General features: G+C 55.7%; 2 protein-coding genes across 2 annotated transcripts; both read right to left on the bottom strand.

The window, feature by feature from the left end:
* Positions 1-1,100: 1,100 nt before the first annotated feature.
* Positions 1,101-10,852, bottom strand: LOC146758964 (uncharacterized). The gene is made up of 5 exons (XM_085511966.1): positions 7,809-10,852; positions 7,220-7,322; positions 6,295-6,354; positions 1,966-2,652; positions 1,101-1,265 (listed from the first exon to the last, which is right to left on the bottom strand). The coding sequence occupies exons 1-5, from the start codon at positions 10,850-10,852 to the stop codon at positions 1,101-1,103; spliced, it is 4,059 nt and encodes a 1,352-aa protein (XP_085368092.1).
* A 740-nt stretch (positions 10,853-11,592) lies between these two features.
* LOC146758965 (uncharacterized) lies at positions 11,593-13,624 on the bottom strand. The gene is given in 7 exon segments (XM_085511967.1): positions 11,593-11,757; positions 12,267-12,869; positions 12,871-13,105; positions 13,107-13,148; positions 13,150-13,220; positions 13,222-13,356; positions 13,358-13,624. Coding segments are annotated over 7 exon segments (1,266 nt in total). The 5' UTR covers positions 13,373-13,624.
* Positions 13,625-14,107: the final 483 nt, after the last annotated feature.

The raw sequence follows: 14,107 nt of genomic DNA on the forward strand, positions 1-14,107 counted from the left end.
GCGCTCATGTGGGCGGTCCCCGCGCCACGCGGGAAGACGTTCGGCCTCGCCTCCCTCGGGCTCCCTACCTGTGCGCGGCGGCTCCCGGAGGCCCGCGAGCTCTCCGGGCCGGGCAGCGGCGGCAGATGGACGCCGTGGAGGGACGAGCCCGGGCTCCGGCTGCCCGGCGGCACCGCTCGCGGCGCCGTGCGGCCCACCTGTGGGGAGAAGGAGGCGTGAGATGGAGGTGGCCAGGTCGCCACCGGCGGCCCGGCCGAGCCCGGCCCCGCTGCTCTCCGCCTGCCTCACCTGGCGGCGTTCCTGCACGCGTGGCAGCCCTGCGTTGGGCTGGGAGTCGTCCTTCTCGCGCTTCTCGCTCATCTCCGCGTCCTCGCACAGAGGCACAGGGAAGCACCCAGGAGCTGCTGCCTCCTCACGGAGCCGCTGTCCTGAGAGTGAGCGGCACTCCCTCCAGGGGACGCTGACCCCTCAAGGCAGCCCCGCGTCACAACGGCCTTCGGGTTCGATGCCGGCCCGCGTCACAAAGCCCTGGCGGTTACGACAGCCCACTGTGACAGCCCTCCGCACGTGCCTGGCAGCCGGCTGCCTGTGACTCAGCGTGGTCCTGATGACGGGCCACGAGCGGTGAGTGGCAGCATGTCGGGGACACATGGCTATAGGCAAGGGACAGGGCAAGCACTGGGCAATGCCTTGCATGCTCCCCGCCACCACAGCTAGTTGAACTCAGTTGTTCCTTTCTGTGATGTCTCTCCACCCAGTTGTGGACATATCTGGGCCATCTCCTGACGTTCTGTGCTCCTCCTGTGGACTCTGCAGAAACCTGTGAGGCAAGAGCAAATCCACAGCTCTGTAGGTTCCTGGCCAGCAACACTCCACAAGTTCCATGTTATCTTCTGGCTTGTCAGACATGCCCTTCACATGAAGGCAAGCCAAGTGTTATGGAGAGGATGTCCACCTTTGTGCATGGAACTGGATGGAAAGTAGATATGACCAGGCATCTCCTCACAGTGCACACTCCAGCGTAGCTCCTGGAGTCTGTGCCTTCATTTCACACCTGGTACTGACCACATGGATATTTCTCACCTCGTGCTGATGGCCTTTTACGCTCTTTTGCGTGCAGATGAATGTTCCTCCGGTCTGAGATGTGCAACCAGAGGGGAAGCTGAAGGCACGGTCTTTGCCTCAGCAGATGAAGCATCTGATATGCTTGGTGGGACACTGACTGCTTCAGCAGCATCTTGAGATTGTCTTTCTTCCTCTACAGCCTGCAAGTATAGAGTTTATTAGAGTAAAAACTACAGGGTAAGGGCAGCTGTCAGTGCAGTGTCTCTGGCATCCAGTTGGCTGTGATCTGTGCCAGCAGCATTGGCATCTTGGTCTGTCATCTGTGGTCTGTCCCTGCGCATCGTGCACTCTTAATATACCGAGTACGGGAAGGACCAGAGGCAGGAAACTGGCCATCAGCCCTCGCTGTTGTGATGGAGATACCTTGCATGCCCTGAGCAGTGTTGGCAGCACTGGCACCATCATCAGCTGCTTGGGGCTAAGAAGCCTGGGCTTGCTCGTTCTGTATGCCCTGGACCCATTCCAGCAGGACAACATCTGTTCCTTCCTTGCCCCATCACGGATCCCCAGTTTGCTGGGTGAACTGGAAGATATCCATAGGCCTCCCAGTAGATCTCTCTGGGATCTCACAGCGTTTGTGGTTCTCCCAGAGCTTGTATGGAGAACCCAGACATGGCCACAGCTGTTTGTTCTCTTCCCCCTCCCTCACATGCTGTCGGCGCACTAGCCTCCTCTGGACAGTGTGCAGTCTTGGGAGAAGTTGAGTGTTTTGCACCTCTGGTGACTGAGGCAGACAGACTCAAGTTGCCCTGCAGGCCCTGGGCCTGAGTCCAGAAGAGAAGCTGAACGCGCTGTTTCTGCCTCTTCAGATGGGGCAAGACCTGTGCAACAACAAATCACCAGAAACTGTCCTGCAGTTTCTCCCTCAGTGGGCTCTTCCAGCTCTTGCTGCACAGCCTGCACGCTTATGTCTGAGGTCTGGGAATCACCAGATACCAGAAACTGGCCCTCAGCATTCGCTGTTGTGGTAGAGATGCCAAGCGTGCCCTGAGCAGTGCCGGAAGTGTTGGCATCATCATCTGCTGCTTGGGATCTCCAGTGCCCTGGCCCTTTCACGCTGTTTGGCCAGGACACATTCCATCTGGACAACATCTGGTCCTTTTTCTCCTCATCACGAATTCTGCGGATTGCTGGGATCGTGGCAGAATATCCACAGGCCATCCTGGTGATTTCTCTGGGATCTTGTCTCTTTGGAATAAGTGCAGCCTTGGAAGAAGCTGAATTTTCCACATCTTCAGGCACAGATGGGACAGAGTCTCCTTGTTTGCTCTTTGCCATGACGTGCCTCCCCTTCTGAGCCCTTCTTTGCAGATGGGGAACGTGGTGTAGTGGCTGCACCAGTGCCTCGGGTGCCCTCCCGAGCGTCTGTCCAAGCCATGGGGATCTTACCAGCATTAGTGGCTTGCACCTGGGCAGTTGTTGCTGGTGCTCCCAGGCTGCTGGTGCATGCACCATGCCCCGGTACTGCCAGCTGCACGCCAACTCTTGGGCTTCTGGCTGCAGCGCACAGGGTACCCTTGCTTGGCTCTAGCGTGCAGAGGCATGAGAACAGTCAGAGTCTTTGAGGGCTGGCGCCCTGCTCTCAGATCTCACTGCCAGGTCTTGGACATGCAAGGTTCCCTGAAGGACCTGGAGAAACTTCTGGGAGTCTGCCGCCTCTAATGCCTATGGCACGTGCTCTGCCTCTTGCAGCAGGTGCGCAGGTTGCTGCTTGCAGAGCAAGCAGCTTATGGGCATTAGAAGATGCTGCTGCATGCTGGGGGTGCAGCTGCCGGCATCCCTGCTCACCTTAAGTGAGGCAGCAAGGATGGCTGAGGCTGTCTCCTTTGCCCGCAGGCACTGCTGCGGGTCACTGACAGCGTGAACTCCCACCTGCCTGCAAGAGAAGCCGAGTTAGAAACACCAAGTGAGCGCGGTCCTTCCAGCTCACGCCCCACAGAACGCTCAGCCACGGGCATCTGCTGCCCGGCTCCCCATAGCCAAACCGGCAGAGGACGGTCCCCATATGGCAGCCCCCACGGCCCTACTGTGGCAGCTCTGCTCACATGCCTGGGCAGCTGGCTGGCTGCGGCTCAGCCTCATCCTGATGACAGCTGGCCACCAGCAGCAAGTTGCAGTGTGTGATGCGGCAGTGGCTCCTGTGGAGGACAGAGAGCTGTAGGCAGGGGGCAGATACCTGTAGGCTAGGGGCAGGGCAAGCACCAGGCAAGGCCCTACCTGCCTCCAGTCACCACAGCTTTCCCCTGGGAGAGGTGGCCTTGGCACAGCAGTACTCTGTACACAGAGCTGCTCACTGGGCTGGTTGGGGTCGGCAGGCCCTCACTGGGATGTCTCTTCACTTGGGGACATACCTTGGCTTGCTCATGCTATGCAGCCAGGATGTGTTCCTACTGGACAACAATATCCTCCCCCCTGCTTCCCGCCATGTCCTATCACTACACTTGCAATAAGTTTATTCACCTGAAGTTTCTAAACTCCCTTGAAATATCGGAAGTTCACAATGAGGTCTCCCTGCAGCCTTCCCTTTTCTGGGCTGAACAATCCTGGAAAACGCATGTATATGTATATATATGCGTATGTATGTATGTGTATATACATGCATATTTACAAAACAAGTGATTTCTTCCCCCCCACCAAGTTACGCGCAGCCTGTCCCTGAGCAGTGTCTGCCCCCTCCCTGGCCAGATCCGCACAGTTTTATTTGCTTTTGTATGATGTCATATGGTGTGAGTGCCCCTTCCTGTTCCTTGTCCCCTCCCAGCCCCCTCGCTGGCAGGACAGTAGGAGAAGCTGAGGAACAGAAACATCCTTGGCTCTGTACATCATGGCTCAGCAACAACCAAAGCTCTGATGCGCTATCGGCATTCTTCTCCTAAAGCCAAAACATGGCATCACACCAGACACTGTTAAGAAAATCAGCTTCTTAATTTTAGTCTAGACAGATCAACAGGAGGAAAGGAAGATTTGCTTTTCCAGAATAAGCAACAGAGGAAAGGTCAAGAACAAGTGAAGAAACAAACAAGCTAAAGCTATCAACCATTTCCAAAAACATTTTGATGAATTAAAACCTACACCACCGAAAACACGTGACTTGAGTCTAACTTCATTTCTGCTCTGAAAAAATCACTCTGTCTTTTTCTAGTTCCTTCTTAAGTTTCTTGTTTTATTGTACCCTGCTCTCAGCCTTAAACTCATTTATTCTCACTAACAAGGAAGGACATGTTAAGGAAGTAAAGGTTGGGGGCACCTTGGGTTGTAGTGACCACGAGATGGTGGAGTTCAAGATCCAGAGTGGAAGAAGCAAGGTAAAAAGTAGGATTGCTACCCTGGACTTCAGGAGAGCCAACACTGGTCTCTTCCGGGACCTGCTTGGAGCTATCCCGTGGGCTAGGTGTTAGAAGGTAAGGGGGCCTTTGAGAGCTGGTCAGCATTTAAACAGCGCTACTTCCAAGCTCAGGATCAGTACATCCATCTGACTACGAAATCGGGAAGGGGTGGCAGGAGACCTGTGTGGATGAGCAAGGAGCTCATGCACAAACTCAAAGGGAAGAAGAAGGTCCATGAATGTGGAAAAAGGGTCTGACCACTTGGGAATAATATAGGAATGTTGTCATGGCCTGCAGGGATGTGATGAGGAAAGCTAAAGCCACCTGGAATTGAATCTGCCTAAAGTGATAACGGATAATAAAAAAGGCTTTTTAAAGTAAGTTAACAGCAAAAGGAAGACTAGGGAGAACGAGGGTCCCCTACTAAGTGAGGGGGGTGTTCTTGTAACAGGGGGATGCTGAGAAGGCAGAGTTACTGAATACCTCCTTTGCTTCTGTCTTCAGTGAAAAGGCTCTCCCTCTGGAATCCCAGACCCTGGAGGTTAGTGAGAGGGTCTGGGGAATGGGAGACTTCCCTTTAGTCAGGGAAGAGGTGGTCCGTGAGCTCCTAGGTGACACTGAGTTCCATAAATCCATGGGGCCTGATGGGTTGCATCCACAGGTGCTGAGGGAGCTGGCGGAAGTGATTGCTGAACCGCTCTCTCTATCATCTTAGAGAGGTCTTGGAGAATGGGGGAGGTCCCTGAAGACTGGAGGATAGCCAGTGTCACTCCAGTCTTCAAAAAGGGCAGGAAGGATGATCCAGGTAGTTATAGGCCAGTCAGCCTCACCTCTGTCCCTGGAAAGGTGATGGAACAGGTTGTGCTGGATGCCATCTCCAAACAATTGGAAGAAAAGGAGGTTATCAGGAGTAGCCATCATGGGTTCACCAGGGGGAAGTCATGCTCAACCAACGTGGTAGCCTTCTATGACATTGTCACTGGCTGGGTGGGGAGAGGGCGGTAGATGTAGTCTACCTTGATTTCAGCATGGCATTTGATACTCTTTCCCACAGCATCCTTATAACAAAGCTGAGGAAGTGTGGGCTAGATGAGTGGACGGTGAAGTGGTTTGAGAGCTGGCCGAATGGCAGAGCTCAGAGGATTGTCATTGGTGGTGCAAAGTCTGTTTGGAAACCTGTAACTAGCGGCGTTCCCTAGGGGTTGGTGCTGAGTCTGGTCTTGTTCAACACCTTCATCAATGACCTTGACAAGGGGATAGTGACCACCCTCAGCAAGTTTGCTGGTGATACGAAGCTGGGAGGATTGGCTGACATGCCTGAAGGCTGTGCTGCCATTCAGTGAGACCTGGACAGGCTGGAGAGCTGGGCAGTAAGAAACCGGATGAGGTTTAACAAATGCAAGTGAGGAGTCTTGCACCTAGGGAGAAATAATTGCATGCACCGGTACAGGCTGGGGGAAGACCTGCTGGAGAGGAGCTCTGCTGAGAGGGACCTGGGCGTCCTGGTGGACGACAGGTTGGCCATGAGCCAGCAGTGTGCCCTTGTAGCCAAACAGGCCAATGGCATTCTGGGGTGCATTAAAAAGAGCGTGTCCAGCAGGTTGAGGGAGGTGATCCTCCTTATCTACTCTGCCTGGTGAGGCCTCATCTGGAATACTGTGTCTAGTTCTGGGCTGCTCAGTACAAAGAAGACAGGGATCTCTTGGAAAGAGTCCAGCGGAGGGCCACAGAGATGGTGAAGGGCCCAGAGCATCTCCCCTATGAGGAGAGACTAAGTGAACTGGGTCTGTTTAGCCTTGAGTTAAGAATGCTGAGAGGGGGTTTGATCCAGGTCTATAAATACCTGAGATGTGGGGTCATAGTTGCGATGCTGGTCCCCTTTCGGTAGTGTGCGGGGACAGGACTAGGGGTAATGGGAAGAAACTACAGCATAGGAAGTTCTGCACGAATGTGTGGAAGAACTTCTTTATGGTGAGGGTGACAGAGCACTGGAACAGGCTGCCCAGGGAGGTGGTGGACCCTCCTCTGGAGATATTCAAGACCCGACTGGATGCCTACATGTGCAACGTGGTGTAGGGAGCCTGCTTTGGCAGGGGGATTGGACTCGATGATCTCTAGAAGTCCCTTGCAACCCCTACAATTCTGTGATTCTGTGATTCTGTGAGATGTGGATCCTCTGGGGGATAGATGGCCATAGGTATGGGACAGGACGGGCACTGTATTCTGAAAATGTCAAGGGACTTCTCCTGGTGTGGAAGCCTAATGGGAAGTGGGAGACTTATAGGCACCTGGATGCCAACACTGCCCCTTCAGCAACAGCTGTCCCAAATGTTTCAGAATTGATTGCTGCTCTACAGAAACAGGCTCCTGCCTTTCTGGCTGCTCTTGATGTCTAAGACAGGTTTCTTATTGTCCCCTTGAGGAAGGCGGAGGACAGTCAGTTTGCATTTACTTGGAGGGACTGCAGTGCACATTCAGCTGATTACCCCAGGGGTACAAACACTCACCCACTCTGGCGCTCAGAGCATAGGCACGGAGGATGGAGAAGGTTATGTTGGACCACGGTGTCCGGGTTTGTCCCTATGCTGATGACATCCTCATATGGGGGAATGATGTCTTTGTGGGATACCCAAGACTACACAGTGTGGCACCTGAGGAGCCCCGATCCAGCTGGGACACTCTTGGTCTCCTCTAGCCAGGGCTTCAGAGACCTTCAACCCTTTCATCACAGGCCACCTCACACACACACAGCAGCTCAGCCAGCTCACACTTTGCAAGCGAGAAATCACCGTGCCTTGCACGCCCACGCTCTCTGCACTTGCTGCCATCACTGACACGGGGATCCACTGCTCCATTCTCTGATCCCAGTAGCTGCACAGAGACCAAACGTGCACAGACCAGACAGCACTCAGCCAGGATAGGGTTAAGGGATAAGGTTTAATCAGATTTCTACATATACAGGATTGGGTGTTTCATCTCTGGGAGCTATTCTACAACTACAGGACAAGGGGAAATGGACTTAAGATGAAAGAGGGTAAATTTAGGTTAGGGGGAATTTCTTTACTAGGAGCGTTGTGAGGCCCTGGAACAGGCTGCCCAGGGAGGTTGTGGATGCCCCGTCCTTAGAGGTGTTCAAGGCCAGGTTGGATGGGACCTTGGGCAACCTGATCTAGTAATTGTGGAAGGTTGGTGGCCCTGCCAGGCAGTGGGGTTGGAACTTCATGATCCTTGGGGTCCCTTCCAACCCAGGTCATTCTTTGATTCTGTGTATTAGTTTGTTGTCTCTGGGAGCTGCCTGGTGTTTGCAGCCTCCTGCCTTTCCTCTTCCTGTCCCCTGATGCAGCTGCAGGTGCAAACTCTGCGCAGAGCCCGAAGCGCCATCCTGATGACAGCTGGCATCCGGCGGCGAGCTGCTGTGAGTGGTGCGGCAGCGGTACCTGTGGGGGACAGAGAGTTGTAGGCAAGGGGCAGATGCACGGCCCTGCCTGCCACCCACCACCATGGAATTTCCCTGGGAGGACTGCACTGCATGTGGCAGGGCACAGAACGCCGCTGGCCTCCGTGCCACTTGGTGGGCATGGCTTTCTGCCCGGGGACGTACCTGGGCCATCCTCCGGTGCATCTCTGAAGCACACGGAGCTCTGTGCACGTTTTCTGGCCTCTGCAGAAACCTGTGTGGAGAGAACAAAACCACAACCCAGTCTGTCACTGCCCGGTGATGCTGTGGGTGCCACGCGCCCAAGGAACGGATTGCCTTTCCAGGCCCCTTTGCTTGAAGGTAAGGCAGGGGTAACAGAAGGGTTCTCCACCCTAATGCGTGGAGCTGGCTGGAAAGGAGACAGCACCAGGCATCTTGCCACAGCGCAAGCTCCAGGCACCTCTCCTGCCTCTGCCTCAATTTCATGCCTGGTACCAACCACACACGCCTTGCTCACCTCGTGCTGAGGGCCCACATCTGCTCCCACACATGCTGACACCTGCTCCTCAGGCCTGGGATCTGCAGCCACAGATGATGCTGAAGATGTGGTCTCCACATCAACTGATGAATTATCAGATGTGCTGGGTGTTAAACTGACTGCCTCTGATGAAGTATCTTCCTCAGAGTAATAATCCCAGTCTTCCTCCACAGCATCCACTTTTGAAGTGCAAAGACGGGAGGGCAGGTGGATGCCCTCATCTGTCTCTGCAGTGTCTCTGGTATTCAGCATGCTCTCAGCAGTGCTAGAAGAACTGCTGCTGTCATCGCTGGAGTCTTCTTGCACAAGTGGCAGTCTACCAGCCAACAATTGGAAATCACCAATTTCATGCCTGGTACCAACCACACACGCCTTGCTCACCTCGTCCTGAGGGCCCACATCTGATCCCACATATGCTGACACCTGCTCCTCAGGCCTGGGATCTGCAGCCACAGATGTTGCTGAAGATGTGTCCTCCACCTCAGCAGATGAATTATCAGATGTGCCGAGTGTGACACTGACTGCCTCTGATGCAGCATCAGAGTCACACTCCCAGTCTTCCTCCACAGCCTCTGATGTCGAAGGGCAAAGACAGGAGGGCAGGTGCACACCCCCATCTGTCTCTGCAGTGTCTCTGCTATCCTGCTTGCTCTCTGCAGTAGCACTGCTGCTGTCATTGCTTGACTCTTCCTGCTCAACTGGCCATCTAATAGCCCACATTCGGGAATCAGCAGAGTCAAGAAACCAGCCATCAGCCCATGATGTTGTGGGCTGCGTGTCCGGCACGTCCTGAGCAGCACCAGCAGTGTTGGAAGCATTATCTCTTGCCTGGAGGCTTTGCTGCCCACAGCTTCTCAGACTCTTTGGCCAGGAAATATTCCAGCGTGACATGATGTGCTCATTTCCATCCTCGTCAAGAATTCTCCAGCGTACTGGGATCATAGGATACCCACGGGCCTGCCAGTTGATCACTCTGGGATCTTCCGATCTCTCTGCTTCTCCCAGAGCTTCTGCAGAGGAGTTAGGCGTGACAGTAGCTAGTCCTTCACTTCCTCCTCTCTGAGACACTGACAAGAACAATATTGTTGCATTGGAGTCCACTGCAGACCACGCAACCTCAGAATATGAGCTTTCTGTATCTTCCGGCACTGATGCAGGCAGAGGCTCAAGGAGTTCTGCAAGCCCAGGACCAAAACGCAGAGGAGATCGTGAACACACAGTATGTGCCTTAGAAGGGACAAGTGAGGCAGCCTGCAGGGTGCCAGATAACTGTCCTGAAATTTCTCTCCCAGCGCTCTCTTCCAGTTCTTGCTGCAAATCCTGGACTAATACATCCCTGGCTGGGGAATCATCAGAGGCAGAGGAGCATTCAGTGTTGGAAGAAGTTGAGTTCTCCCCATCTTCAGTACCGGTTACTGCCAAACTCTCGAGGTGTCCTCCAGGCCCAGGCTGTGCAGCCAGAAGAGAAGCTGCACATACAGTGTCTGCCTCAACAGATGAGGCAAGAGATGCGCTGCACAGGTTGCCAGATGACTGTCCCGTGGATTCCTTCTCAGCAGCCTCTTCCAGCTCCTGCAGCTCAACCTGCACTCCAGCATCACTGGTTCGGGAACCACCAGAGGCAGGAATCTGTCCCTCAGCCCTGGTTGTCACAGAGCCTATGCCCAGTCTTCCCTGAGCAGTGCTGGCAGCGCTGGCACCGTCTGCTGCCGCTTGGGGCATGAGAAGCCTGGGCACACTCACAGGGTTTGCCCAGCTGGTATTGCGACTGGATACGTGTGGTGTTTGCCGAGGTCTTCGGGGAAGTCTTGGGAGTCTGACGCTTCTAATGCCGATGGTGCATTCTCTGCCTCGCGCAGCAGGTGCGCAGGCTGCTGCACCAGAACGCCGGGGTGCAGCTGCCGGCATCCCTGGCCGCCTTAAGTGAGGCAGCAAGGATGGCTGAGGCTGTCTCCGTTGCCCGCCGGCACTGCTGCGGGTCACCGACAGCGTGAACTGCCACCCGCCCGCCTGCAAGAGAAGCCGAGGAGAAACACCAGGTGAGCGCGGTCCGTCCCGCTCCCGCCCCACGGAGCACCGAGGGCAGCGCTCATGTGGGCGGTCCCCGCGCCACGCGGGAAGACGTTCGGCCTCGCCTCCCTCGGGCTCCCTACCTGTGCGCGGCGGCTCCCGGAGGCCCGCGAGCTCTCCGGGCCGGGCAGCGGCGGCAGATGGACGCCGTGGAGGGACGAGCCCGGGCTCCGGCTGCCCGGCGGCACCGCTCGCGGCGCCGTGCGGCCCACCTGTGGGGAGAAGGAGGCGTGAGATGGAGGTGGCCAGGTCGCCACCGGCGGCCCGGCCGAGCCCGGCCCCGCTGCTCTCCGCCTGCCTCACCTGGCGGCGTTCCTGCACGCGTGGCAGCCCTGCGTTGGGCTGGGAGTCGTCCTTCTCGCGCTTCTCGCTCATCTCCGCGTCCTCGCACAGAGGCACAGGGAAGCACCCAGGAGCTGCTGCCTCCTCACGGAGCCGCTGTCCTGAGAGTGAGCGGCACTCCCTCCAGGGGACGCTGACCCCTCAAGGCAGCCCCGCGTCACAACGGCCTTCGGGTTCGATGCCGGCCCGCGTCACAAAGCCCTGGCGGTTACGACAGCCCACTGTGACAGCCCTCCGCACGTGCCTGGCAGCCGGCTGCCTGTGACTCAGCGTGGTCCTGATGACGGGCCACGAGCGGTGAGTGGCAGCATGTCGGGGACACATGGCTATAGGCAAGGGACAGGGCAAGCACTGGGCAATGCCTTGCATGCTCCCCGCCACCACAGCTAGTTGAACTCAGTTGTTCCTTTCTGTGATGTCTCTCCACCCAGTTGTGGACATATCTGGGCCATCTCCTGACGTTCTGTGCTCCTCCTGTGGACTCTGCAGAAACCTGTGAGGCAAGAGCAAATCCACAGCTCTGTAGGTTCCTGGCCAGCAACACTCCACAAGTTCCATGTTATCTTCTGGCTTGTCAGACATGCCCTTCACATGAAGGCAAGCCAAGTGTTATGGAGAGGATGTCCACCTTTGTGCATGGAACTGGATGGAAAGTAGATATGACCAGGCATCTCCTCACAGTGCACACTCCAGCGTAGCTCCTGGAGTCTGTGCCTTCATTTCACACCTGGTACTGACCACATGGATATTTCTCACCTCGTGCTGATGGCCTTTTACGCTCTTTTGCGTGCAGATGAATGTTCCTCCGGTCTGAGATGTGCAACCAGAGGGGAAGCTGAAGGCACGGTCTTTGCCTCAGCAGATGAAGCATCTGATATGCTTGGTGGGACACTGACTGCTTCAGCAGCATCTTGAGATTGTCTTTCTTCCTCTACAGCCTGCAAGTATAGAGTTTATTAGAGTAAAAACTACAGGGTAAGGGCAGCTGTCAGTGCAGTGTCTCTGGCATCCAGTTGGCTGTGATCTGTGCCAGCAGCATTGGCATCTTGGTCTGTCATCTGTGGTCTGTCCCTGCGCATCGTGCACTCTTAATATACCGAGTACGGGAAGGACCAGAGGCAGGAAACTGGCCATCAGCCCTCGCTGTTGTGATGGAGATACCTTGCATGCCCTGAGCAGTGTTGGCAGCACTGGCACCATCATCAGCTGCTTGGGGCTAAGAAGCCTGGGCTTGCTCGTTCTGTATGCCCTGGACCCATTCCAGCAGGACAACATCTGTTCCTTCCTTGCCCCATCACGGATCCCCAGTTTGCTGGGTGAACTGGAAGATATCCATAGGCCTCCCAGTAGATCTCTCTGGGATCTCACAGCGTTTGTGGTTCTCCCAGAGCTTGTATGGAGAACCCAGACATGGCCACAGCTGTTTGTTCTCTTCCCCCTCCCTCACATGCTGTCGGCGCACTAGCCTCCTCTGGACAGTGTGCAGTCTTGGGAGAAGTTGAGTGTTTTGAGACTCAAGTTGCCCTGCAGGCCCTGGGCCTGAGTCCAGAAGAGAAGCTGAACGCGCTGTTTCTGCCTCTTCAGATGGGGCAAGACCTGTGCAACAACAAATCACCAGAAACTGTCCTGCAGTTTCTCCCTCAGTGGGCTCTTCCAGGTCTTGCTGCACAGCCTGCACGCTTATGTCTGAGGTCTGGGAATCACCAGATACCAGAAACTGGCCCTCAGCATTCGCTGTTGTGGTAGAGATGCCAAGCGTGCCCTGAGCAGTGCCGGAAGTGTTGGCATCATCATCTGCTGCTTGGGATCTCCAGTGCCCTGGCCCTTTCACGCTGTTTGGCCAGGACACATTCCATCTGGACAACATCTGGTCCTTTTTCTCCTCATCACGAATTCTGCGGATTGCTGGGATCGTGGCAGAATATCCACAGGCCATCCTGGTGATTTCTCTGGGATCTTGTCTCTTTGGAATAAGTGCAGCCTTGGAAGAAGCTGAATTTTCCACATCTTCAGGCACAGATGGGACAGAGTCTCCTTGTTTGCTCTTTGCCATGACGTGCCTCCCCTTCTGAGCCCTTCTTTGCAGATGGGGAATGTGGTGTAGAGGCTGCACCAGTGCCTCGGGTGCCCTCCCGAGCGTCTGTCCAAGCCATGGGGATCTTACCAGCATTAGTGGCTTGCACCTGGGCAGTTGTTGCTGGTGCTCCCAGGCTGCTGGTGCATGCACCATGCCCCGGTACTGCCAGCTGCACGCCAACTCTTGGGCTTCTGGCTGCAGCGCACAGGGTACCCTTGCTTGGCTCTAGCGTGCAGAGGCATGAGAACAGTCAGAGTCTTTGAGGGCTGGCGCCCTGCTCTCAGATCTCACTGCCAGGTCTTGGACATGCAAGGTTCCCTGAAGGACCTGGAGAAACTTCTGGGAGTCTGCCGCCTCTAATGCCTATGGCACGTGCTCTGCCTCTTGCAGCAGGTGCGCAGGTTGCTGCTTGCAGAGCAAGCAGCTTATGGGCATTAGAAGATTCTGCTGCATGCTGGGGGTGCAGCTGCCGGCATCCCTGCTCACCTTAAGTGAGGCAGCAAGGATGGCTGAGGCTGTCTCCTTTGCCCGCAGGCACTGCTGCGGGTCACTGACAGCGTGAACTCCCACCTGCCTGCAAGAGAAGCCGAGTTAGAAACACCAAGTGAGCGCGGTCCTTCCAGCTCACGCCCCACAGAACGCTCAGCCACGGGCATCTGCTGCCCGGCTCCCCATAGCCAAACCGGCAGAGGACGGTCCCCATATGGCAGCCCCCACGGCCCAACTGTGGCAGCTCTGCTCACATGCCTGGGCAGCTGGCTGGCTGCGGCTCAGCCTCATCCTGATGACAGCTGGCCACCAGCAGCAAGTTGCAGTGTGTGATGCGGCAGTGGCTCCTGTGGAGGACAGAGAGCTGTAGGCAGGGGGCAGATACCTGTAGGCTAGGGGCAGGGCAAGCACCAGGCAAGGCCCTACCTGCCTCCAGTCACCACAGCTTTCCCCTGGGAGAGGTGGCCTTGGCACAGCAGTACTCTGTACACAGAGCTGCTCACTGGGCTGGTTGGGGTCGGCAGGCCCTCACTGGGATGTCTCTTCACTTGGGGACATACCTTGGCTTGCTCATGCTATGCAGCCAGGATGTGTTCCTACTGGACAACAATATCCTCCCCCCTGCTTCCCGCCATGTCCTATCACTACACTTGTAATAAGTTTATTCACCTGAAGTTTCTAAACTCCCTTGAAATATCGGAAGTTCACAATGAGGTCTCCCT

Source organism: Coturnix japonica, chromosome 11 (assembly GCF_054131305.1).
Source record: "Coturnix japonica strain WE chromosome 11, WE-NBRP24, whole genome shotgun sequence".
Classification (NCBI taxonomy): Eukaryota; Metazoa; Chordata; class Aves; order Galliformes; family Phasianidae; genus Coturnix; species Coturnix japonica.

What these genes read in the sequence shown, in the direction of transcription:
- LOC146758964 (XM_085511966.1), bottom strand. Translation starts at nt 10,852, where the DNA reads ATGAGCGAGAAGCGCGAGAAGGACGACTCCCAGCCCAACGCAGGGCTG. An exon ending in CGCTTCGGGCTCTGCGCAGA is followed by an intron (nt 7,323 to 7,808) that starts GTTTGCACCTGC and finishes GTCTCTGTGCAG; the next exon opens with CTACTGGGATCAGAGAATGG. An exon ending in TGATTTCTCGCTTGCAAAGT is followed by an intron (nt 6,355 to 7,219) that starts GTGAGCTGGCTG and finishes CATTACCCCTAG; the next exon opens with TCCTGTCCCCGCACACTACC.